The 26,503-nt window shown below is 42.5% G+C and overlaps 1 protein-coding gene across 1 annotated transcript; it reads left to right on the top strand.

Annotated features, from left to right (window-relative positions):
• The first annotated feature begins 6,558 nt into the window (after nt 1-6,558).
• CCDC80 (coiled-coil domain containing 80) lies at nt 6,559-26,503 on the top strand. The gene is made up of 7 exons (XM_009960413.2): nt 6,559-8,454; nt 12,383-12,539; nt 17,464-17,600; nt 18,231-18,379; nt 21,634-21,737; nt 23,356-23,436; nt 26,157-26,503. The coding sequence occupies exons 1-7, from the start codon at nt 6,559-6,561 to the stop codon at nt 26,501-26,503; spliced, it is 2,871 nt and encodes a 956-aa protein (XP_009958715.2).

Below are 26,503 nucleotides of genomic sequence, written 5' to 3'. Positions count from 1 at the left end.
CTGGAGGAAAGAGACATAAACATTAAATTCTCATTCTACTTCAGTGTTTTGCCTTGCCTTGCCTTGCCTTGCCTTGCCTTACCTTGCCTTGCCTTGCCTTACCTTGCCTTCCCTCCATAGAGCCACGCAAGCACCAAAGTGAGGTAAAACTTTAGTAAATGCTTGAGTGCTTTCCTGACTTAGAACCATCAGAGGATTTGAATCTTCTCCATTGACTAGTAATGAATGTTAGGACAAGAATGTGTGCAGCTGTGTAACTAGTAATTTTTTATATTCATCCCCAAACCATTCTGACACGTAATCACTGAGAGTAATCACTGAGCACAGCCCTGCTTTGGAAGGCTCTTTTATTGCTGAACCATAGCACAGTCTGGTTTTTAAACATGACCCTCCTCCACTCCTACCCCTTCAATTTTATAATCAAAACAAGTCTTTTAAAAACAAAACCAAACAAAAACAAAACCAACCTTTTTGTAATTTAAATTACAGCGTGCAAGAAAAAGATTTGTAAACCAGAGTATTTTAGGATAGACAATGAGGCCCACAAATATGTAAGGGACAATCCCCTCTGAGTCTGTGGGCTCTGTTTTCTGGCAGAATCTTGTTGAAGTTCCTCTACCATGCAGAGGAGAGCTGAGTCTTCCCTGGTAAGTGAATGAGCTGATTGTATTGCAGGACAATTTCTACTTGATCTTCTTCCAAGTGTGCAAAGCCATAAGTGATTGCATTCGGACAAAACAGTTGTCAAAGAGATCAGACCTGGGAGCTTGGCATTAAAAATCCAAGTCCTAGTATTTGTGCAAAGAGAGAAGTTGCATAAGCACCCGTTTCCATCCCACTTAAATCTGCTTTGTACCACAAAATGGGGCCGTGAGACCCCAGGAGAAAATTTCGCCTCTGCTCAGAAGGGCTTGACATCTGGCAGTTCCCAGACAAAGGAAGGGAGAAGGACAAAGAAAGCACATCAGAGAAAGGAGGTGGTGTAGATCAGTGTTCAGACCTATGCTAGCATAAAGCCCTCTGGTGCAGAGGTCCAAAAGTGAGATAAGAATCCAGACCCTTGCAACTGGTGAATTCATTGCTATGGCCAAATTTGTTTAGCGGTGCAGGCATGTGAATTGGGAGAGGTAACTAAGAGCAGGCACTTCATGGGACAATCCTGAACATCAGCACCGTGAGATGCCATTAGCACAGACTCCCTGATGGGTTATACTGCTGTAAGAGAGGGATGTTGGCCCCACTCATTGATGAATGGAGCTAACAAAGTCTCTTTTTCCCAATCATCTCAGGAACTATTTCTGTGACTGACTGTCTGTAACTATCCCAAGACCATTTCTGTGGTTTTCTGAATGCTACACCTCAGCAGCTGTATCAGCGATAAACCATTTGCAGTACACTGCAATGGCTTTATCACTCCCACCAGCTTGTGACAAGGTAACACTGTTTGCAAGGCCGGCAGATGGCAATCTGTATTAATTTGCTCTCATGTAGAACACTTTCATCTTGGTGTACATAACACCAGTTGCATCAGTCAGTTCGGGGTAGAACTTGTGTCAGTCGTGGCCAGGAGATGTTTTGTTCTCCCTGGCTGATGCTTCCATTCCAGATGTCAACCAGATGTAGAACAAGCAATGGGTCTATGTGAGAGCCTTCCTCTCACCAGGAAGCTCTGTAAACTGGACAAGGAGAGGTGCTAAACTCAAGGTCTGCTCAAGCACAGGCCAATAATAACACCCAGACATCAGAATTTCACTGCATCTCAAATATAGCCTGAACCTTTGGGGCTGCAATCCTGTCAGTACCTAGGAGGCTTAGCCTCAGTTTAAAACATTTAATTTTAAAGTTTGTAACATTTAGTTTTAAAGCCTTGAAGTGTGACACAGTGCATCACCAGTTTCTAAGCAACATTCCTGGGGACTCCACAGAAAAATGTATATCTAAAAAGTGAAGACTCAAATGAGGCCAACCTGTTTATCAAATGCACCTTTCTATTTTAGGAGCTTGATCTGACTAACCAGGCACTGCTCTTTTTATTATGGGTCACTGCTTTTGCAAGCCTTCCTGTACTGACTCCTTTTCCTGCTTATATATAGGGGGCTGCAATGCAGTTCCCCTGTTTACACTATTAGTTGTTATTTCCCCAGCTGCTGGCTGGGTTATGACCCCAGTCAGATCACTAATAATAGCCTCCTCCCCTCTCAGGGAGGCGAGGAGCCAGCGGGGCTCAAGAAACCTGTCCCTTCTTACAACATCAACAATGTCTGGCTTCACAGGATTCAGGCTCTAGTGTTCTCTGCTCTAATAACCCCCCACTGCCATCAGCAGGGGAACCTACACCTGCTTATCGGGCTCCCAGCTCCCCAGCACTGTACAAAGCAGCTGATGCCAGTATTCCCAAGCCCCTTGCCTCCTTTCACCTTCCTTGTAAGCAGTTTCTCCCACATTCTCTGCAGGATTGCCTGGAAGTCTATTGAAAATGAAAGCTCTTCCCACTCACTCCTCTGGTTGTCTCCTTCTTGTTGCTACCTTGTTTCTCCAGGTTTTGTAGGACTGAGAAAGAACCCTAGCTCAGGACGTAGCTGACTCTCCCATTAAATCCTTAGTGGCTGAAATAGTGTAATTGTGTGCACACCCCTTGACACACTTGATGTATATATTTTTAAACCTGATACCTAAAGCAGAAAAGACTCACAGTACTGTCATCCTTAAATAGATAATATATTTGCCCTATGGACATAGCATTAACTTTCAGTTCCTCATTAAAACCACTCTGAGGGCTACAGGGTTTGTACATCGCATTCCACCTTCCTCAAATTGTTCACGTCAGTTCAGTGCACTAAAGAATTCATTTCCAGAAGCCTTCAGAGAGCTGCACTCTTCAGGGGTGTGTGCCATTTTGATCTCAAATTTCCTATATAGATGTGTGGATAGGGATCTCGTTCCATCCTTTTGCCACGACTTCCAGTCCAGCCACAAGGTCTCTTAGAGCCTTGATTTGAAGACCAAGCAGCAGAAAACCACCACATTCTTGGGGAAATTATCCCAGTAGTTAACTGAGATCATTATTAAAAACTGCAAGTAATTGCAATTACTTCAAGTCTGCATTTGTCAAGACTTAATTCCTAATTGTTGGTTATCCTTCTGCCTTCCTCTGCTGGATTAAAAAGCAATTTATTTTCAGAAGTCTCTTTCCTGCGTATGCATGAGAGGATCATGACCAAGGTGCGGCTGTGCCTTCCACATAGTTATTTCCCCACTTCCATTTCAAGGGGACCATATGCAGGCATCAGTTCACTTTTTAAACGCTTTGCAATCCTTTTGAAAAGCTTAATAAACATGCCAGTAACCACCTTATCGACACTACGTACAACTTCCCAACTTCTCATTGGCATGCTGGCAGACTTTCTCCTTGCTGCAATATCACACCAACAGGCTTTTTCGAGTGGCCTATATACTATGATCTACAAGTCCCTTACAGAATAGCTGCCTTCTAGGATATTGTTCTTTATCTTGTGCATGTCTTGTGCAATTTTTTGCTTCTTGCTGTATGACCTTGCATTGGCCCTTTAAAATATATGTTCACTTTACCAGGAATCCCATGTTGGCCTGTATAAATTTTATACTTTCTAAGAAATTCTGATGCCAAATATTTCCAGCATCATTTCAAAGTTTACTCTTCACCTCAAAGATACTAACATACACCAGCCTTAAGAATAATCCCTGTGGTTCCATGTCCTGTTGCGTGCTAGTCCCTCCCTACAGCTGCTTTACAATCTATCATCTTCACTGATCTGTCACCCTTTGACACATTTAAGGCAGATTCTGTAGCATGCTACTTTTTTACTGAGGTTGCGAGAGCAAAGCAAAGTCCTCGCAGAAATTCTTTAGCATATCTATAATTGGATAGGATCGACAGCAGAGCTAATGCAGAAATCTGTTTCTTTCCTTTGTTGTCAGGTACTGAGTGTGTTTTCCTTGGCTTCATTAGACCTACGCAGATAAGTGATGTTTTGCCTCTGCATGGTTTCAAATTATCACAAAAATCAAGAATTTTGAGGTAATCGGTTTTTTAATTAATTTACCCCAAATTAAATACCTGGCTTCAGCCTTTGTAGGGTCACTTCTTTTTTAAATCTTTGTAATAAAGCTGGAGGAAACATTTAAATGAAAACCTCAATTTGAATTATAGTTTTTTTAAAATATCACAATGAAACAGTGCAATGTTTAGAGACATTTTTTCCTTGTCAAGTTCAATAAATCAGCAGACTTGCCACTAAAATTAGTGGAAAATGTTACCCACCCTTGCTCCGCAGAACTCTGGTTTTGCAATCTTTGTGAGAGGTACAATCCTCCTACCTCCCAGCGGATGTAGGACACGATATTCTGGGAGAGGCTGAGCATTTTTGCACTCATGTTAATGTGAGCACAGGCATTCAGCAACCTCCCCTACCTCCAGGGCAAACCACTGTCCACAGAATGCAAACTGTGGACACATATTAGCAAAACCACTACTAATGTTTATCACTACATTTGACAACTTAAAGTAAAAATTAAGCAAATAAGGAAAGATAGAAAGAAAAGAAGGTTTTTTACCCTTGAAACATTAATTTCAAGGGAAGTTGAAGGTACACCTCCCCTAGCTCCCCAAGATAACTGAAGTCAAATCCCCTATGTTATCATGGAAAAGTAACAGCATCTCTGTAAACAAGTGGAACCTTGGAAAAGAGTAAAAGTACTATTACTATTAGATGTTTTTAGGTGTTATTCATCAACTACAATTAAGTGGTGTTTCACAGTGAAGGTGCACAACACACTGAAGCCAGTGTGAATCAGCTAAAGACCAGGTGCTGGCAGCATAGCTGTGCCAGTTTACGTCAGCTCAATAGAATGGTGTCATTTACAGCATGCAGGGAGAGCAAAGGACATGACCCCGTCTTTATCCATGTCTCTATAGGTATTTTTGCACCTTTTCTCTTTTTCTTTTTCACTGCTAGTGCACATTCATGGGAACTACATACAACTCTAATTTTAGTTCAATAATAAATACCCTGATCTCTTTAAAAACTAGAAATTAACAAACAGCCATGCCCATATGATGTTTGCAGAAAAGACTATACAGACCTACAGGAGGACCTGAAAAAGAAATTGATTGGAAAGTGAAGAGAAATTTGCTTTCACTGGAGAACTCCCAGAAAGAAAACAAACAAGAAAAAGAAGAACAGGGAGCAGAAATAATGGGGTTAAAAACCAATAACTCTGAAAAATCAGAGCTGTTATCGACACCGATAGGGAAAGGCACTTCTCACAGGACTATTTTTTACCCAGATGGTGTCTGTTTAATGGGAAGAAAGAGAAAGCCGAGGTTGGGGAGTGCCAGGGAGCTGGGACCCGTGAAGGAAAGGGTTAAGGCTGGAGTCACCCTCTCTGAAGTGCTCTGTGGTGCTGTGCAGTATTTCAGCCCCCAGAGCCTTCCTCCTCCTCCTCCCTCCCAGTGTCAGAGTGGGGAGGAGGCGGGTTCTGCTGAGCTGTTAAATCCTGAGTGAAGTTTCCCCCATTTCCAGTGGCCACTGTTGTCTGAGGCGGGTTCGGAGCAGGGCTGGGGTTACCCTGACATTTCTGGGACGGCGGCCAGCCAAGAAGGGAAAGAGAAGAAAAGACGAGTCTTCTACAATTTGCTTTTGTCTAAGTGTGGAGAAAGGGGAAAGGGAGGCGTACTTTTTTTTTTCAGCATCACATTCCTGTGTTTTTCTTCAGCCTGGAAAATATATTAATGCTGCAGCTTTCCACTCTGGAAACAAAGGAGCTAAACGGGACTGAGGAAGCAAGCAGTGGGAAGGAGGTTTGGGGAGTTTAAAAGAGAGAGACTCGGAGCAGCTGGGAGTTCCCTTTTCTTAAATGAAATCCCTGCCTGTGTGGGTAACTGGTACAGAAAAAAGCCAGATCTGTAGGTAAATGGAGAAGCAGAGATCCCAAAGGAAATTTCCGCTAACCTCATCCTGCCTGTCAAGAGGGTGAAGAAGAAAGAAAATTAAAAGATACACAGGGAGACGGACAGGCTCTGGGACCTATTAGGCTGTGTAAAGATAAATCACTGGGCAGCAGCAAAGCTGTATGGCATTGGTCTCCTTTTAAAGGAAAAAGACGTGAAACCTCATCTCTGGAAGGAGAACTTCCCTGAGAGCGTAAGTCTCAAGTCAAATTCTTGGCTTTCTCTTCTATGTGCTGGACCCTTTCCCTGTGGATGTTTGCATGTGTGTATGTGAAAGTGTGAGAGAAACAGAGAGAAGGATGTAGATCACTGTGTCCTTTTGGATAGCCAGAGTCATGTTACAGATGGATGATCTCATTTTTGCATAAAATGATCCATTTTGTGCTTTTCCAAAAATAACTGTAAACTGTACAAAGCCACCAGGGCAGGACTGAGGTGTAATCAGCACTTTTAAATCACAAGAACTCTAGTGCTGTGCTTTGCTTTTTTTTGTCACTTGCACAAGTTATCATCATACTGTTAAAATTAACTTTTTCTCTTTCTCCTCCTCCCCTCAAGCAGATTGCACAATGAACTGGAGGCCAGCTCTCAGCTTAGCCCTGCTGTGGGCAGCGTGGCTAGCGTGTGGCTCTGAGAAGACGGGGAGGCTAGCGGAGAGCGGGAGCCATGGAGTTAGGAAAGTGCCCCTGGCTTACAGGGCTCCAAGCAGCCTCCTGAGAAGGTCTGGAGCATCCCTGAGGAATTTGAGCCCAAATCCCCAACACCCCATCACCAAGAGGGATTCTTCAGCATCTCCAAAGGCACCTGCCAATCTCCTGCAAGGGGAAGTGCGTTCCCAGGCCAGAGGCATGGGGACCAGAATGAGACGGGTACAGAGACTCACAGCTGCAGCCAAATACTCCAAGTCCGGGATGATTAAAGATGAAGGGATATCCTCTGCCTCACAGTCACGAGTGGTACGTTTCCCTTCAGGGTCAAGTTCCCCCAATGTCCTGGCCAGCTTTGCTGGGAAAAATCGCGTGTGGGTCATTTCTGCCCCCCATGCCTCTGAGGGCTACTACCGACTCATGATGAGCCTGCTGAAAAACGATGTTTACTGCGAACTGGCTGAGAGGCACATCCAGCAGATTGTGTTGTTCCATGAAGAAGGGGAAGAAGGGGGAAAAGTCAGAAGGATAACCAATGAAGGAAAAATCCTGGAGCAGGCACTAGATCCTGCCCTCATCCCTAAGCTCATGAGCTTTCTGAAACTGGAGAAGGGAAAATTTGGCATGGTGCTGTTGAAGAAAACTCTGCAGGTGGAGGAAAGGTATCCTTATCCAGTCAGGCTAGAGGCCATGTACGAAGTCATTGATCAGAGCCCCATCAGAAAAATTGAGAAAATGAGGCAGAAGGGCTTCATCCAGACTTGTAAAGCAGCTGGGGTGGAGGGACAAGTGGTTGAGGAAGGCAATAATGGGGGCAGCACCCAGCCCACTCCCGGCGGTGGACATGTCCAGGTATCAGCCGGGAAGGAGGAGCCAAGGAAGAGCAACAGTCAGACAACAAGGACCAAAACAGCGAGGAAACCAATGACAACGACAGTGGCCACTCCTCTGCCTACAGTAAGGACCACTACCCTCCCTCCCACCACCACAACTACCCGTGCTACCACCCGCACAGTGACAACAGCAAGCCGGTCTACGACAACAACTACACCCCTCCCCACCACACAGAGGACCTGGACCACAAAGTCACATTCCACCACAGAGTACCACAGGCTGCCAGTAGCCCCTGATGCCACCACACCACGAGTCACAGCCTCTGAGGATTTCTACTCTCCTGTGTGGAAGGCAAACCGCAGGGACCGGCAGCGCAGCCAGCCAGAGAAACACCTGGTGGCCACACGGAAACCAAGCAAAGCTGCCCGCTATGACAGTTTCACTGAAGTCCCAACAGCTCCCTCAGTGCGCTACACAAAGGCAAATGTGGGTAGAGTTAAAGATAACCGAACAGACAGAAAGGACTATAACCATAGGGACCTGAATGTCACACCAGGGCAACACAAACCAACTAAGACTAAATCACCAAAAAAGAAGGCCCAAGAAAAGATACTGAGCAATGAATATGAAGCTAAATATGACCCAAGCAAGCCTGCTAGTTCTCATTTAGAGGAAGAGTTTGCAGCAGGAAATATTCCCCCAAAGAAAGGAAAAGAATCAAAGAAGCATGAGAGAATGGATAAACCTGAGAAGAAGAAGAAGAAGGACAGACCTGACAAGCTGCAGAAGAGTGAGAAGCAGTCCAAGAAGGACAAAGCTGAGAAAAAGAGCAAGCAGGACAAAGACCGTACCAAGAAGAACAAGAAGGGGAGCAGGACTGAGAATGAGGATTTCCCCAAGCCCAACAAGAAGCCTTTCCTACAGCCTCCCAGGAAGTCGGTGACTGACCTCCTGGAATATTTTGAAGGCAAAAGGCGACTCATTGTAAGTAACTCATTCATCTGGATCTTATTACCTAAATGAAGTCTTATATCCCTCCTAGTAGGAATATGCGGAACAGAAAGTTTATGGTGGGTTTGTATTATTCTTTTCTGGTGCTTTTTTTTAAGAGGTAAAATTTCTAGACCCAAACATCATTTCCAACAGGGAAGGTTTCAGAGCCATGCTGGAAATCTTAGATGCAGTATGAACATCAGTCAACCAGGAATTAGGCTAAAACCTCTTCCCAGTTGCTTCCGTGAGCCACCATACAGCCATCAGATTATTTGGTTTCCAGTGGATATGTAGGTGTCAGGATCTGTATAGTCATGATCGATAAAATGAGGCTCCAGTGTGGATTACATCCATTCATTGCTTTGGGGTACTTGCCAATGTTACCACATTTCGATGCTCAGCATGTCCTGCCAGCTGGCACACTTGTTTTGTATTGGTGCTGGTGTCCTAAAACTGGAAGCGAGCCAGGCAGCTTGGCAGTACTAGTGCATGTCTGACTGAGGGTATGCACAAAGGCTTATGATCAGATGCCCTGAGGTAGGGTTGTTACATTTGCTATTCTTTCTGATGGGAATTTGGCATTCAAATCTCCTAGACATCTTCAGAGATCCTGTGCATACTTTATTTTGTTTTATTTTTGCTCCTGCTATTTTTATTAAACTATAATACTATGGTAAGTTTTGAAGTCTGAAAAACTCATCATGGTCTGGAGTTACTTGTCCCAGGGTTTAATGGTGTTGTATGTTTTTCCAACTACTTATCTAAAAAAACACTTCACCTGGGACAGGAAACAGTTTTAGCTGTAGTACAAATGTTTTCTCTGGCAGATGGCATATACCCTGAGAGGTACACTTTGAAAAACAGTTCTTTAAAAATATTATTGTGGGAGCTGGTTTCTCGCATTTATTCCACTGCAAGCTGGCCTTTTTCACAGTTATTGTTCAATAGTCAGTGTCACAAACATAGCTTTGACTTTCATGCCCCATATTCCAATGCAAATAGCTAAGATGCCAAGCTAAGATTTCAACCATTGGAATTTTATTAATCTTTCTGCTGATGATTCACAGAACTGAGCAGAAGGCAACTTTATTCTCCCCCTCCCCATTCTTCCAGCTGTAGGGGCTGTGCAGAGCTAGCAGATTTACTTGGATTCCCCAATATGTTGGAAGTGGAGAAAAGCTGTATATTTGAAAAACTTGAACTTGACTAAATTTTGCAAATAATGTCTATTAGTTACTTTTTAACTAATACTTAGCCAAATCAAAAGCTCAGAGAAAGACACTGCACAGAAGTCTGAGATCTTTGAAATCTGGTCATATGTCTCAATGTTGTGGCTTCCAAGACTATGTACAGCATCAGGGCAAATAAAAACAAATTTGAAAAAAGAGCCAAAAGCAGAGCTCACTGATGTCAGGCTGCTAATTCAATAAACCACACAGTCCTGGCAACTTAAAGGATTGTCTGAAATTTGAACCTTCTGATACTAGGCCACCTCTTAGCTGGATCCCCAAGAAGAGAGTTGCACAATGTCAGGTTGTCAGGCCAAAATTCACTGAAGACAAATGATTATGCCACGCGGCACTTCTCCAATATCTAATACCGTTCTTAGCCTGCTTGCTCTGAAGTTTCTTAGAGAATAGGTTTGATTTGGTCATCAGTAAAAGCAGTGGCTGAACTCTACTATCTCTTTGCCACACACAGCATGTGTGGAAAACAAAGAATTTCCCAAGCTTCTTTGAATCCACACACATGCCTGTTTGCATCCCTTCCTATCAAACTGTTCAGTTCCCTTATGGTCAGTCCTTCCAGCTAGATGAACTCTGTCATCCACGCATCTTCAAACTCCCTCTCTAGAGAATTAGAGAGGGACACACTGCTGAAGTGGCTCTACCTGAGTTATTCCCCATTGCTTTGCTATACTTCCACCTTTCAGACACTTTAATAGGCTGGCTTCCAAGGACATTGTTTCAGTCCTCTCCCAAAAGTCTTTCGAGAGGGGCATGGAATTTTAGGTCCTACACATCATTAAGGATTTCAGATTGTGAATTGCAGTGGGAATTTCAAACATCCAGAATTTTGAAGGCTATTCTGGGTTAAGTTCAATTAATGACAAATATAGGACCCAGCTGCAGAAACTGAAAAAAATGTATGGGTTTTGAGTCCTGCAGCCCCACATCTCTAAGTGGAGCTTTTATTGCAGTCTTACTAAAGTTGAGAAATCTTGGCTTAGTGAGTTTGGGTTTTTTGTTTATTTCTCTATGGTGTTGAAATGCTGACTGAAAGTTTGTATCTAACACTATTTATACCCACATATATGCACATGCATGTACACACACTTGCATGCAAATACAGATAGATACAGATAGTGTATATACTGCCTGGGTTAAAACTCTGATTTGAAGTTTGCTTTGCCTTTTAAATATTCCCTGCTTTGTTCTACAAGGTTTGATGGGGTAGATCAAATTCAGACTTGACTGTGCGTTCCTGCTTACAGCCTCCGAAACTACAAGAACAATACAAACCAATGGTCTTGTTTTATCTCAGTCCTCAAATCCCTTTCATGATCCTTTTTTCATTTGAAGCATTTCTATGCAATTTAAAAGCAACGTGTTACACGTTAAGGCCCAAAAATCAAGTCCTCTTTGTGTCTGACTCTCATTCACCTTCATGTCCCAATGCTGTAGTTGTGCTAGGGGGCCTTTGCATAAATGAAAGTCCGATCTTATGAGCCCAGAAATGCTTCTTACATTTCAGTACATTGATGAATCGGATTTATAAGGAGTATATCATAAAAATTAGCGTCCAGTCCTTACAAAGTTAAGGCGGCAGCCAGAAGCTGATTGCACCTGTTACAGATCAAAGCATAAGTTTGCAACTGGAGGACAGTGGTGATTATTTACGACGTTAAACCACAAAATTTTGATCCAGATTCCATCTCCCTTTGTGTTTGGAGGATCAGTGGCAGGTGCTTGTTTGCAGTTCACTGCTGCCAGTTAGAATGATTACATTGCTAGAGCTGCAGCATTCCTCTCCACCTTCTGCTGGAAACTGCTGCATAGGACCACTGCATGTTGTTACACACATATCTTCCATGAAATATTTGCATCTCAGTACTGATGAAGGATCTAAGTTGTGTGCTTTAAACTTTTTAAAAGTTAAATCTTTACAATTGTTAGGAGGCTTTGAAAGAGTACTATAAATGGTAGAGATTTTTATACTTTTGTTGTTGTAACTATTCCTCCTCCTGCTCTTCTCACACGGCTATTCCTTTTCAGCAAATACAAGTCCCGTAAGACATCAAAGTGGCTTAGAACAAACAAAAGCTAAATCAGCAATTTTCACAGTGGTCACAGTGGCCTTAGCAAGTCTTCAAGGTCTTCTTATACGGTCATCAGTTACATAAGTGTTCATGTAGCCCTAGTTGTACTCAGCCCTTGCAGTCAAAACAGCCACTAGGAGCCTGCCTCGACCATGGGATGAGGCTAGAGCGGCTGCCATGTTCCCAGTGCTCCCACTGTTAGTGAGCAGGGAGAGACCTAGATTCATGGCACCACTGAAGGCTGTGAGGGAGACCTGGCAGGACCGGCAGGGCAAGGGGTAATAGCAGAGTACATGGTTTTCTGTAACATCCAGTGCCATTTCTTCTACCAGCACTGTGGAGAAGCAGTGGAGGAGCTGGTGCCACCAGCTGGCTGTGCTTCCTAAAGGTTTCCTGTGGCTGGTTGAATGCCTTTGGGTCAGGCCTGGGCCTAAAGGTACGCTCCAAACACAAATATATAAAATAAGGCTACAGAGCTGTCAACAGCTCTACGGAAAACAAATCCCAGTTCACAGACAGTGACTAGTTCTCCTTCAGTAAAATACTCATCTGCTTCATTCCTTATACTAAACAAGCTCTTTTGTCTCTGCCACCAACCAGCTGATCACAACCCCCAAGGCGGACAACACCATGTATGTACAGCAGCGAGATGAATATCTGGAGAGCTTCTGCAAGATGGCAACAAGGAAGATCTCAGTCATTACAATTTTTGGCACCATGAACAACAGCAGCATGAAAATTGACCACTTCCAGCTAGGTTCTTTTTTTTTTTAAATAATTTCTTTCCATCTTGTGGGCACAATACAGACAGCAAAGGGAGAAATGTCCCCAGCTTGGGTCAAGATCTAAACAAGATCATTTGTTGTGGTCCAGTTGCACTGTCAAACCCACTCCTCCTCTGTCCACACTAAATACTCCCCTTTTGTATTTATAAGCGTCTCTGGTATTTTCCATGTTTAGGCTTCCAGTGCTGTAAATTGAGCACCTTCAGCTTTCTTTGTGGGAATTCTTAAAGTCAGTAAACCAGTGAAACAACAAAAAGGCAGAAAAATGTGATGAGGGCATGGGACAGAAAGAGGGAATTAGGCTCAGCTCTAGCAATATCTTGAATACCAACACTACTGTCTAACTGAACTGCTGCCCTAATGCAATGCCCCCCTGCACTTGGTTGTTGGAAGACATCAGCCATGGATGGCTAGATACCAGCTAGCATGATTTAAACACTGCTTAAAGAAACTGGCTGTTATGAAGGAGAGGAGACTGGGGGCAGGAAATGCTGAAGGGAACTGTTTGAGATTATATTCAAAACTTGGCCCAAGTTAATCCTATTTTGAAGTTCAATATCCTTATGTCCCCACTCTGCCATATAACATTTTGTTATGCCTTTGTGCTCCTCACAAGGTCATGGAAAAAGCTTCGTTTTTCAGGGATATGCACTGGCTAAACCCAGGACAGAGAGAAGCATGCTAGTCAGACCCCTTGCTGCAAGTTCCTTTCCTTCCCAGGATCAGCTTTCCTAGGCTTAAGAGCTGACTTTGCTATGTACACAAAGCCAATATTCTCCTCCACAGTAAGGGGAGGTCCAGGTGCATTTTCCCCCTGTACTGGTAAACAGATACTAATTTAGAAGATTTCAACCACAGCCTCTAAGTATGGACCACCTTACAAATCTGCACCAGCATACCTGATATTAAAAGGTTTACCATTTGAAGTCCTATCACCTCTCTTTACCCATAAAGCAAGATACCCATCAGTGGGACTGCTTATTGCTGGCTATTGTGAAGAGGTTCATCTCGCTGAAGCCAGAGGTATTGGAGGCACTATAAGTCAGACTATGCAGGACTTGCAAAGTAGCTCATTCAGCCATGTTTAGTACCACTTTCTTTACATACAGAGTTCCCATATAGGCGGGTGGCACTGGGCATCCATCTCTCTTAGGTAGCTTTGAAACAACTGGTGTCAGTGTTCAGGTCCTGGGGAAGCACCCACCAAAGCCAGTGAGAACCTTTCCTTTCCTAACAGTAGGGTTTGGACAAAGACTTCAGGTCCCAGTCCAGCAACGTACTTAAGCTTAGGTGTCTCTTGAATCATGTAAACAATCTCATTGCTGTCTGAGTCTAAAGGTTAACACCACCATGAATGTTTCACTGGGCAAAGGCAAAGAAATAGTATAAAAGCTGCTAGTTTTCCTTATAAGTCCACCACATATTTCCTCCGGGAGTTCATCTGGTTTTACCGGACCTTGGGAAGAGATGTGTGATGGAACAGAAAGCTCAGGACTGCACCAGCTCCAGGGTATTTCAGGTCTGGCAAACAACAGGCCAGATCTGAGATTTATGTCTGGCTTCCAGCTGTGCCTCTACTACTCTCTGAGGGAGAGGACCTAGTGGGGGACCAGGAGCCTTGTGTCCTCAAATGACAGTGAGTCACAAATCCTGCCAGACTGTCCATTTGTGCACCTCCTTGACAAATCTGGAGCACTACAGGATTTTCCACACCAGGCCAAGGTTACTCAAGGTCACTTTTTGTGTATCTAGACCCATCTGCCTGTCAGTGGACTGTTTAGGATTATATTTAGCCCCAGTCTGGCTAATAAGCAGACATTCACTCTGACATAGACCATAGTCTTTCAGCCTGTTCCAGACATAATCTACACCCAAACTTTCCCCAAACCACACAAGTGTATATACAGCTGAATTCTCACAGGAGGAAATAACTTGTTCAAGAAAAGCAGGGGACTTAGAAGGGTGTAAGTTAAACCTTACATGAAGTTCACCTTACATTTTTGCCCAAAACACCAAATCCTGAGCTTTTTCAAAAGTTTAAATGATGCAAATTTTGCTCTGTTCTACCTCCCCTTCTCCTCTGCCCTTCCTGCTTGCATGGCCTCTTCATGGCTCACTCTCCATCAGCACCAGAGGCAGCAAGAGCTCCTAAGAAACATTTTGTTCAGAGTACAGCTGTAATGAGAAACCTTAGCACGCAGCATGATGAAATCTACTTGTAGTCCTGCATCTTGGGACTGAAATACAAATGACAACAGAAAAGTCCACAGAAAGGACTTTGCACTTTAATACTGTTTGGCCAAGATCAGCTCATACTGAAACCAAAGAGTGTTTCCCAGTTTCCCACTGGAATGACACAAAAGCTGAGTGTCACTGCAGAGGTCTTCTCTTCACCCCAAGTTAGCCATGTGAAAAAGGTCTCTTTTTCACAACTTACGGGAACAGCGCTTTAGTCAACTAAATACCAGCCCTAGGCTACCTACCTTACAAACAAAGCCAATACCTAATCTATTAGGCCACTGTACTGCTACAACAAAGCACTGAACTTCTTTTGAATCATTTGAACATCGTTTGAATTATTTCTAAAGAGTAACTCATCTTCCCAGCGTGTCTAGCTGCCAGAGATGTATGGAGAAAAGTTTCCACACTCATTCAGTGACCTTTCTAGAAAGAGCAAAGAGAGCCAGGACTTTGCAGGTAGCAGCAGACAGTATCAACTCCCGTTGTTCTTCGTGCTGATCCCAGATGTCCTTTGTGAGGTGGGGGTCAGGGACAAGTAGTGAATTGGAAAGGAACAATTAGATTAACTTCTTTTTTTTTCTCCCTAGAAATCACTTCCAAGTTTGGAAGGCAGGCCAGCCTTTGCGGCATTATTTTTTTTTCCCCTGAAACATTCTTCTCCATCACTCTTGTAATTTATTTTTTTTCTTTACACTGTAAGTTTTGAAAGAAAACCTCCTAACAATGAAACTCTAAAGCAATATCTTCATGTTGATATCTAGAGTCTTTAACGCAGAAGAGTGCCATGGGCCAGTTGGTCTAAGGTACTGAAGCATACGGCTGTTTTCCATCACATTTTACACTAACATCTTTTGCATTATTCTGCCTCTATATAGACCAATAAGATAGTCTTGCTTTTGTAGGAAATCGTTTGCAGGCATAAGTATGAATTTTTGGTCTATGTTTTAATGGTCATGCTTGCCATCAGTAACATGTAAATCTCACTTATGAAACATTATGAATAAAAGTGAATAACCAATTAGCACATCCAGCAACTCATCCAATGGGGAATTTATAACATTGCCTTTAGTTCTCTACAAATCTTTCAACTGAGGTACATATAAACAGATAAAACCATACAAACTACATCTATGGCTTGATTAGTATAACCTTATTTTAACATTTGCTGGGGTTTGGGTTTTTTTTCTGTAAGAAGCAGGTCCAAGGTGTGAAACCTAAAGGTCAGGTTCTGATTCAGGCATTTTCCCAAAGTTCTAATTCAGAAGTTTTGTTCAGTCTATTACACAGATTTTGACCTACTGCAAAATTTGAATCAGATCAGCATGCTTCTTAAAGGCTATGAATGTTCAGAAAATTATTTAAAATGCCTTATTTTATAATGAATGAAATATTTTCTGTTGCTGTGTGCTCAACTCAGATCAATTAATCTCACCTCTATTTGCTGGTGAATAACAGTGGAGCAGGAGACTGGAAAGTTGTACCTCTGGATTCTAGCTCTTGATCGGCTCTCGCATCTGTCTGACTTCAGGCAGGTCACTTAAACCGTGGCTGGGATTTCTACATAAGGATATTAAAATTAATATTCATAGTGGTGTCATAGGGCATCAGCAAATGACGTTTGCAGAGAGCTATTTGGTGCCCAGGTGACATTTCACTTCGCGTGTGATTTAGACTGTCTTTAGCTTTCCAGGCCCACAGTTGCATAGAGAGGCCTGTTCCAGAATTGTCTCAGTTGTACAGCGCTGTGCTGGATGCTACAGCTGAGGCTGAGATGATGGCACGGGGGCTTTCAGGACTCGGCCCCAATACACCCTGGTTCCAGGGGAAGTAAGGAACCTGAGTACCTCCACAGGCTTGTCTTTTACATACTTCAAATCTCTGTCTTCAGAAGTCTTTTTCTCCTCAAGTGTTTCTGAATGTTTTCTCTAGGTAGAGCAGTGAGTAGGTACAAATCATCTCAAAATTAAGTTTTTTCCTGTCAAGGTGCTAGCATGGGAAATGGACATCAGCAAGTAAATGGAGCAAGAGTGACACAGCAGGATATATAGAAAGAGCTGAAGAGCTAGGACTGCTATTCAAGACACATTAAACAGTTCCTGGTTTCTCGTAGTCACTACACTTCTCATGTAATTTTTTAAGACTGGCAAGGTTAACTCCAGTGTCCTGGCCAATCTCAAGCTGTTATAGCTATATTTTACTGACACAAATTCTCTATGCTGTTTCATTGGGATATGGTGCTTTCCAGCTCCTGTCCTAAATTGTTAAACGGTTTCTATTTTCTCTTCCAGAAGTGGCTGCATTTCAAAAGCTGGTGCAATGATTAGTACATGCATATGCATGTATAAGTGTATAAAAAAAAATTTAAAAGATCTTTCCAAGAAAGAGCAGACAACTAAGATTTTTCAAAAGCAAACGGAGATGTTGAATATTGAAGTGCATGTGCCCTAGGATAGACTGATTTTCAAAAAATACTGGGATTGAAAACTGGACAGTTAAAAGCCACAGTGCCATATGGACGTTTTTTAATATCTTGCCTACGTAGCAGGAAGAGGACTTCTGGGAAGTGAATTTCCTCCTTTCTTTCAAGGTGAAATAAAAGGCAGAATGCTGTGTGATTCCATGACTATTTTTATTGCTTCTTTGTCTCACATCAAGATAATGAAAAGCCCATGAAAGTGATAGAGGACGAAGATCTTGTGGACCAGCAGCTCATCAGTGAATTAAGGAAAGAGTATGGGATGACCTACAATGACTTCTTCATGGTGCTGACAGACACTGACATGAAGGTCAAGGTGAGTGTTTCAACTCTTTGAAAGAAAAGGCATTGGAAAAATATGAAAAAATTGAAAAAAAAAATAGGAAATTACACTACAGGCTTGCATGCGAGGCACGTAAGAGACTGATGCAGGACTTGGTCATTGCTGGAGGACAAGAAAAGGGACAGTAAAAGAAATGTTCAGGAATTAGCCATCTTAATTTTCTGCAGTTAGAGGATTTCAGGAACTGTGGGTTTCTGCTGGGATGGTGAGCTGACACCATAGGAACAGGAGTCCCCACTGTCAGGGGTTTTAATGTAGCACCTGGCATTCTAAAACACACAGTTTGGCCGCTCAACGGGATGACAGCACATTGCATATGGACAATGCCCTAGTTGAATGGCCTTACAAAAGAATCTAATGACAATTTTTTCCCTGCAATGGCCTGGCCTTATCACATTGGGCAAATACTGAAAACATGCCACTTCCAAAGAGTAGTCTGACTGCAAAACCAGTAATATTTTCCATGGTTTCTAATCTGTTTTAGGCCCTATTACCTGTGTGTAAATAGGAATGCTTGAATATGTACCCCACAGCACTGTGATACATGCAGAAAGACTGCTAATATGTGCATCCTTTTATCTACCTGTTCTTTTTTCTTAACAGCAATACTATGAAGTACCCATAGCAATGAAGTCTGTGTTTGATTTGATCGACACCTTCCAGTCACGTATTAAAGACATGGAAAGACAGAAAAAAGAGGGCATTGTCTGCAAAGAAGATAAGAAGCAATCCCTTGAGAGCTTCTTATCCAGGTATTACCTTCTGTTCTTATCTGCTGCTAGTTCTAATAATTATTGTCTTATTGCAAAAATACCCATCCAACTATTTCTGTGATATTTTAATATAGATTTCTTAGCATTTACAGTGTTAAGCAAACACAGAGATGTAGCCATAGTTGAATGCAGTCTTGTATAGAGCACTGGAAGTCAGGAAGCATGCTGTGTTTCCTGACTGGCACATTCTTTAGACACTAACTTTCTGTACCTCAGTTCCCCCATCATGACATGGCAATAATAACATTGATTTGCATTAGAAGAGCAAATAAGGATTAATTCACAGATGTTAGCTCAGTGTTTTGAATGTATAAAGCACAGTGGTTTATGGGTTTCAATCACCAACCACCACAATCACATTAATCCTATTTTAATCCCTTCCATGTAGCTCAAACCAGTAATTAATTCTCTGTAACCTCCTTCTTATCCTGCTTGAGGTAACAGTTGGTCTTTGCCAGTATTACTCACGCATATTGTCAAAGGTCTTGCAAATATCTTGCAAAATGCTTGAGACCTCCTGCAGAAAGACTGTTTCGTTTATGCAATCTCTATATGCTGTGTTACTGCTCTACCCCTAAAACCTAAATTCCAGGCAATAAACATGTCTGGACTGTGGGAATTCAGATCCACAGAAGAGCTGTGCAGCTATAGCCCTCTCTGTTACAGGATAACTTATATGAAATTAGGGCTATCCCATCACTCCAGGCTTTACCTGTTACTACTGCAGTACTACTACTCCACACCTGCTATCAGAATCCAGGAGAATACACTGTTAATGCCAGATGGCTATAAAAATATCTGAAGCAGCATGATGGATTACAACTCGAGGAAGAAAGAAGCAACAGGTAAATTAATAGGTTGTTGGTTCATAAGCATTTTAAAATTCAATGGCCACTTCAACAGAAAGAGAACCTTTAACAAGATCCACCCCACCCTCCTCACCGCCTCCTGTTTAGGTCTCAGTTGATTCATCCTCAAGACCATCAAGAAGAACCACAGTTTGGAAACAGCTGACCAACACAAGAAAGAGCTTGTATGCTGGAAAGCGACAGGCCCCAAATTCTTCTTTGCTTGGAAACAGCCCTAGTAATAAACACACATTAGAAAAACAGGCAGGAAAAATGCAGAATGCTGCATCTATAAACAGAACGTCTGCTGCACAGAATGCCTTTGCTGTCTGTGAAGCAAGCATCAGGCTTTAAATATTGGGTGGACTTCACTAACCACATTAACTTGTCAGATTCCCACAAGATTCATTCCAGCTTTGTCCATGATTATCCTCCCAGCTGAACAAGTCCTGGCATCATCCCCCTGGTGTTGCTCATTGGGGAGGTCAGTAACAATAATGCAAATATTGTTCTTAACAAGCCTGGCTGGCACGAAAGGAGACCATGAGAGCCAGAGCTGGCTTGAGTAATGCTTAAACCCCACATGTATCAGAAGGAGATACTTGAGTTTGGGGTGGGGGGGTGGGGGGGTTGTCCCCCCTGTAACACCAAGACAGTGGCTGTGCTGCTCTCTGGGCTCACAAATAAGAATGGGATGCAAAATAGGTAAAAGAGGAAGAAAGGATGCACACAGGGAAGGGTCTAGCAGATTTGTCGGGACAGGAGTATCGGCTGTGGCTTTTGATGTCAGAAATAAGGCATAAATCTATACATTAGTGTTGGTGAACGAACAGCTGTGAAGGATGAACTGAATTAATTTCTCCGTAAGACATATCCCCAGACAGCCTGGAGCAGGGGGATAAACAGCTTGAGTGGCTTTCAACCATTTTCAGTTCTATGCATCTCCAAAGGAGATGATACTCAAAAAAACAGAAAGGAATTAGGACTATCTTAAAGCAGCTCACAGATAAGATTCCATCCTGATCTATGCCCTAGACAAAATATGATCCAATATTTACATTCTCGCTGTTTATAGGTAGCCAGGTGCTTTTGCTACACAAAATATCACAAAGATTTTTTTTTCCGCATTTTCAGAATAACATCACAAAATTTCCCCCATTTTCTTCACATCACACATGTGATTATTAATGCTTCTCATTCCTACTCACATAACTGCGTACACATACCCATGTCTCTTTGCTGTTCTTCCTGGTCACGATTAAAACTGGGGAGCTTCGCTTTTCAAGGATTTACTTTTTTAATTATAAAAATACATGCCGTATCAGTCAGTCAACAGGACAACCACATCAGCATCCTCTGCTCTTTCTGCAATTTCTACTGTGACTTTGAGCAAGTCCCACCATATTTTCTGCTTCTCTCAAGTAGAGCAGAATTGGCCCATTACATTAGCCTTTATTTTGAGATCTTCACATGGTGCTGCAGAAAGGCAGGCTACTATTGTAACAGAGTAACATCTGCATCCATTTAAAAGATCATTTCCTGCTATAAAAATATCCCTGCAGCTTTGCAAATTCCTATAAATCTGATTTATTTTGTTTTAGTGAAGAAGTACCTTTATTCAAAAAATAGGTGGTTTGGAGAGTATTAAAAAACCCTACAGGTAGAAGTTTTAAAGGTTTCAAGCGTCCTTATGGCATTGCCTTTCCTTGAGAGGACAACAGAAAGTGGTCCTTGTGCAAAAGTTTAGTTAGATGAGGCATCCCTTATTAAAGAAATATCCAAGACCTATCTTATTGCTCCATGCATGCCTTACATAGCCACAAGCTCACACAACCACATACCTACAAACAAGCTCAGATTTAAAGCCATGTTAAAGGTATTTTGAGCAAGTGTGGTATAGAAGAAAAAGAGGTCAGTGAGTATTTACACAGAAGTATGAGTTATGTCTGAAATGAAGATACACCCTAATTCTCAGACAGCCCTTGGACTGCAGAATAACTGTGCAGTTCCAGCAGTGGTGAATGACGTAAAAGCTAAATGTCTGGTGTGGAATTCTACAGGAATCTTTCCTTCTCTTGAATATACACTTCTCAGCATTGTTGTAACTACTGAAGGGGGCTTTGAGCAAAGATCATAAGCTTTGCAGTGTTTGTTTGGCAGAACAGTAAAACTGCAGATGTTTCTTTGAGAGTTTTTGAGTTATAAAATTCAAAACAGGCTTTATTCTCTCTCAGTGATGGATAGAACTGGGAAGATCTCCCACTCAGCTGTTACTTAGAAGTTGTGAGAGGTATGACATATCTCAGCCTACAGAGAACAAAAACACTGAGAGGACTCGAGTCACGTGTCACGACTGTGCCCCGTCACACTCTCTTCTCTTTCCAGGTTCCGATGGAGAAGGCGGCTGGTGGTGATCTCTGCTCCCAGTGATGAGGACTGGGCTTACTCCCAGCAGCTCGCTGCTCTCAGTGGACAAGCCTGCAATTTTGGTAAGTCAAAAGAAATTATGCTCTTGCTCCCCAAAACCACATCCTTCCTGGTGATGTGATGGATTCCTTTGCTCAAGTCTGAACCTAGACAGTCTAAGGAGTCCGAAAACTGAAAAATTTGCCATAGCTACTCCAAATCCAAACAGAAAAGATTGTGCTAAGCAGGCAGTACAGCACACCCTGAGAGCTAAGACAGCTAAACAAAGTGTTCCCTGGAATCATTTGTGTGATGCAGAAAATGTTAGCACTACAAAGCTTCTCTTCAGGCTTGAATTTCAGGAGATCAATAGTATTTTCTTTTTCCTACTGCACAAAATAATGATGTAAGTACAATGCCATGAAAGGGCAGACCCTTTAATACCCAGATCAGAACTGGGCCAGGTATCAGGGAGATGCACGCACAACAGGTTTTTTTCTTTTCCTTCCTGCTTCATTGCCAAAACCTGTAAAAATATTAATGGAAGTCACTTTAATCCAATAAGGACCCTCCCAGCCCCCTAACTAAGTACTTAAGATCCAACTACATAGTCAGGGAAGAGAGATGGGCTCCTCAGGAGGCAAGAGCAAGACCCAGAAACACTCTTCAGTCTTTCCATTATGAAGCCCAGAAAGACTCACTCCTTAACTTAGGTTCCTAGCAATGCAAATACCACACAGGGCCTAGACTTGACTCCTACAACAGAATGGAACAGGTCCTATTCAAAAGCCACTACTTTAACACATTTGAATTATACCTGAAAGGAGATCTGCACAGTATCACTGTTTATTCATAATCACCTGGCTTTCATTCAGAGCATTGGCATCATCTCATTTGGTGACAACTGTGACATGGACCACTGTAAAATGCTTTCTGAAGAATGGAATGTAACCAAAACAGTTAATTCTCCCCACCCTTTGTCAGGGACAGTTTGAAGGACATCCAGTGAGTTCCTCACATTTGTCCTCAATGGGTGTTTTAAATAAGTGATATGTTTCCGAGGATCTTACCTCCAAGTTGTAAAAACAGTTACATCAAAGGTTTTGTAGACTGTACAGACTCATGCTACACAAACAGTTTCTACAGCCCCTAAGGTCTTTCTTCAAAGCAGAGGCAACAGTCCAAGCCTCTGCCCAGAACAAACGAAAGTGAATGCCTGTCATAATCCATTCCCCACAGTCATTGGGGATCAAAATATCACAGAGTTTAACTGTCATAGGTTATATTGCCTCTAAATACTTTGCTGCTGTGTGTATGACAAGTAACAGCTTTACTAGTGAACAAGACAGTGCAGAAACATTCTGAATTTGGGGAACGGCCTCTACAATTTACTGGTGTGTCTGATGCTTGTGTCCCTATGCTACAGAACCACACCAAATGCTGTTGTCTTTAGGACACTAACAACAGCTTTTATGCAATTGGTACCGTATTTACTCAACACACCAGCTTATCCCCATGTTTGGGACAGGTGATGTGACTGGCAGGGACTCCATAGAAATCAGTAACTCCTCCTCTTAGAGGGCTGGCTGATACTGGCCCCTAATTTAGCATGCACAGACCTGGCTGATTAAACTGAAATCTGCCCAAGAATGAGCAGAAAGGTCTGGTCTGACCCAAAAACCTCCTTCATTTCCTCCACAGGTCTGCGCCATATAACCATCCTCAAATTGCTAGGACTTGGAGAAGATATTGGAGGTGTCTTAGAGCTGTATCCGATTAATGGTAAGTGGCTGTTTCCAGTTTCTTCAGTACTAATCATGAAGGGCATTCCATAGTCCAAGTGTTTCTTTGCTGTAATTTCTTTAGAGGGATGGGTATGACTAAGTTTTATTTATTTATTTATTTGTTTCTTTTAAGAAACAAGATGACACAAAAGCAATCAAAATGCTTTCTTGGTGTTCCTGTGCTGAACATTATATAACTTCTTCAGGACAGAAAAGCCCAAATATCATCTGGAAGTCATCTCACATCTTCATCTCCCACCTATACACACAATCCGAAGTACACTCCTCTGCTTGCCTTGCTGCCAAAGACAAAGGGATGTCTGTGCCTTTTACATGCTCAAGAGTTTGACTCAGCAGATTCTCTTATATGGGTCCCTCATTCATCTTCATAGAATGGGTTGGGCTGGAAAAGGACCTTTTAAAGATCATCTAGTCCAATACCCCTGCCCTGGGCAGGGACACCTTTCACTAGAGACCAGGTTGCTCACAGCCCCATCAACCTGACCTTGAACACTTCCGGTGATGGGGCATCCACAACTTCTCTGGGCAACCTGTTCTCGTGTCGCACCACCCCCACCCTAAAACCCCTCTTCTTTATATCTGATCTAAATCTACTCTCTTTCAGTTGAAAACCATTACCTCTTGTCCTGTCTCTATGAGCTCTGGTAAGAACTCTTTCTCCATCTTTCTTATAATCCTCCTTTAAGTAATCCACTTGCATCCCAGCAGGCTACTTCAGGTAGTTGTTCTTAGGAGATCTCACTGTCAGGGTACATTTCAAATGCTACAGGTTCCTCTACCACCTCATCCAAACAACTGCCTCCATCAGTGGAGGAACAAAGACAGGAAGGAGCTTATTTATCCCATCACCATTCTGCCATTCCTTCTGCTCTGTACATGAGCATTCTAGTCCTTCTACCACATATAAACATTAAGTCCATGCCTAAGAAAGAATAAGAACAGAGCAAGCAGATGCCATATTTCTTCCATCAACACTCTTGCAGCCTCTGCCTACTTTTCACTGAATGACTTCATGACCTTTGTTATAGTTCCTATTTGTTAAGATCAACTGATCTCTCTTCAATTTACTTGTCTAATCTCCCTTTGAATTCACATTAACTTCTAGCGTGTGTCCTCCTGTGAGAACCTCTACGGATCTGCAAGGTATCTTTTATTTGACCTGAACACAGCCTCCATAGCTTTGTTTGATACCCCTTATCTCTTGTGCAAGGAAGAAGGTAAACATTTAATCCCCATCCATCCCTGCAGTGACTTTAACAATCCTGTGGACCTCCCCCAAACCATTTATTTTACAGACCGCAGTCTTTACTTGGTCATTTCTCATACAGAGTTTATTCCAAACCTACGATCAACCTTGTTGCCTTTCTGACTTTTTTTCCCCAGTTCTAACATATTCTTTTGAGGTGAGAGAACCAGAATTTCATGCAATGTTCAAGATGCACACAAACAACAGGCTTCCATAGTGGCATAGTAATATGCTGTTTTGGTTTTTATTATTTTCCTCATGGTTTATAACATCTGTTTTGGCTTTTGACCATTAGTGAGCACTGAACTCGCCTTTCATGAAACTCTTTCATAGCCCTAAGATCTCACTGCCAAGTGGTAATGGTCAGACTTCACCATTTCTTACATGGAGTCAGCAAAATTTTCACCATGTGCATCATTTTACTTCAATCTGAATAGTATTTCTTCCTTTTTATTAACAAGTCACACAGTCTTACAAGGGTCTTCTGCAATGCTTCACAATCATCCCCGCCCTTACTACTCTGAGTATCTCCACACCCTCAGTACACCTCCTCACCTCCATGCTCCTACCTTATGTGCGTCATTTACGAATACATCAAACAGCACCAGTCCCAGTACAAACCACCATGGAACTTCACTGGTGACCCGAGGGTGGAGGGCACTCTAGGAACTGATCATTCACTCACATCTTGTTCTTATCTTTCAACCAAGCCATCAAAGTCCCTTTTGAAGCTTTCTGGAAATCCACATAGTCTGTATCAGTCAGACCACCCTTAGCCACCCACTTGCTGACCTCCTTCAACAAGTTTGGGGGGTGTGTGTGTGGATGTGTGTGTGTATAGGTGTCCACTGATCGTAGTTGCCTTATAGTTTCTACTAATTTACCCAGCACAGACTTCACACTTCCAAGCCTGGAGTTCACCAGATTTGACCTAGAACATGTATTTTAAAGTGGACATGACATCTACCACATCCCATATCTCACATATCATGACAGTTCAAGAGCAAGGCTCTATATTGCCATTAATGACACAGCAAATTCATCCTGCAATTCTTCACACTATCACACTTCAATTCTTGCGATTTCTTTCACTGTGACTGTTTTTCACATATGCTTTCTGTATTATGTGAAGCAGTGACCCAAGCTGCACAGAAGCCAAAGAAGTGCATGTGTGCTGGGTGACAAAAAGGTGTGCCACACTCTAGTATCTTCAGCCTAGAGAATAAAGACAAGTTTACTAAAGCTAACAAAACTGTTAAAAATACACCTTTAGTTCACAGTGGAGCAGTTTCATTTTGGAACTGGGAAATCCTGAACTTGCAAATTACAAGAACCTTCTATTGCCAACTATTGGGCTATATCCTATCTTATGTTGCTAACTCACTTACCTACAAACCATCATCATTGCCTGAACAAAATACCAATACTGTTTTTATGTGATCACTTTCTAGGGAGCTCTACTGTAGACCGAGAAGATATCCCAGCTAATTTGGTGAAAGACATTCGAAATTATTTCCAAATTAGCCCAGAATATTTCTCCATGCTTCTAGTTGGGAAAGACGGAAATGTCAAATCCTGGTATCCTTCTCCAATGTGGTCTATGGCAATTGTGTATGATCTGATTGATTCCATGCAGCTTCGGCGACAGGAAATGACAATTCAGCAATCGCTCGGCATGCAGTGCCCAGATGATGAGTATGGTGGGTATGGTTACCATAGCTATCACCAGGGATACCAGGAAGGTTACCAAGATGACTACCGTCACCACGGAAGTTACCACCATGGATATCCATACTGA

The sequence above is a fragment of the Leptosomus discolor genome, chromosome 1 (genome assembly GCF_034619465.1).
Source record: "Leptosomus discolor isolate bLepDis1 chromosome 1, bLepDis1.hap2, whole genome shotgun sequence".
NCBI classification, from domain to species: Eukaryota; Metazoa; Chordata; class Aves; order Leptosomiformes; family Leptosomidae; genus Leptosomus; species Leptosomus discolor.
This window is presented reverse-complemented; position numbering and strand designations above follow the sequence as displayed.

Coding starts and splice junctions, on each gene's coding strand:
- CCDC80 (XM_009960413.2), top strand. CDS start 6,559: ATGAACTGGAGGCCAGCTCTCAGCTTAGCCCTGCTGTGGGCAGCGTGG. Junction 8,455..12,382: donor AAGGCAAAAGGCGACTCATT/GTAAGTAACTCA, acceptor GCCACCAACCAG/CTGATCACAACCCCCAAGGC. Junction 12,540..17,463: donor AATTGACCACTTCCAGCTAG/GTTCTTTTTTTT, acceptor TCTCACATCAAG/ATAATGAAAAGCCCATGAAA.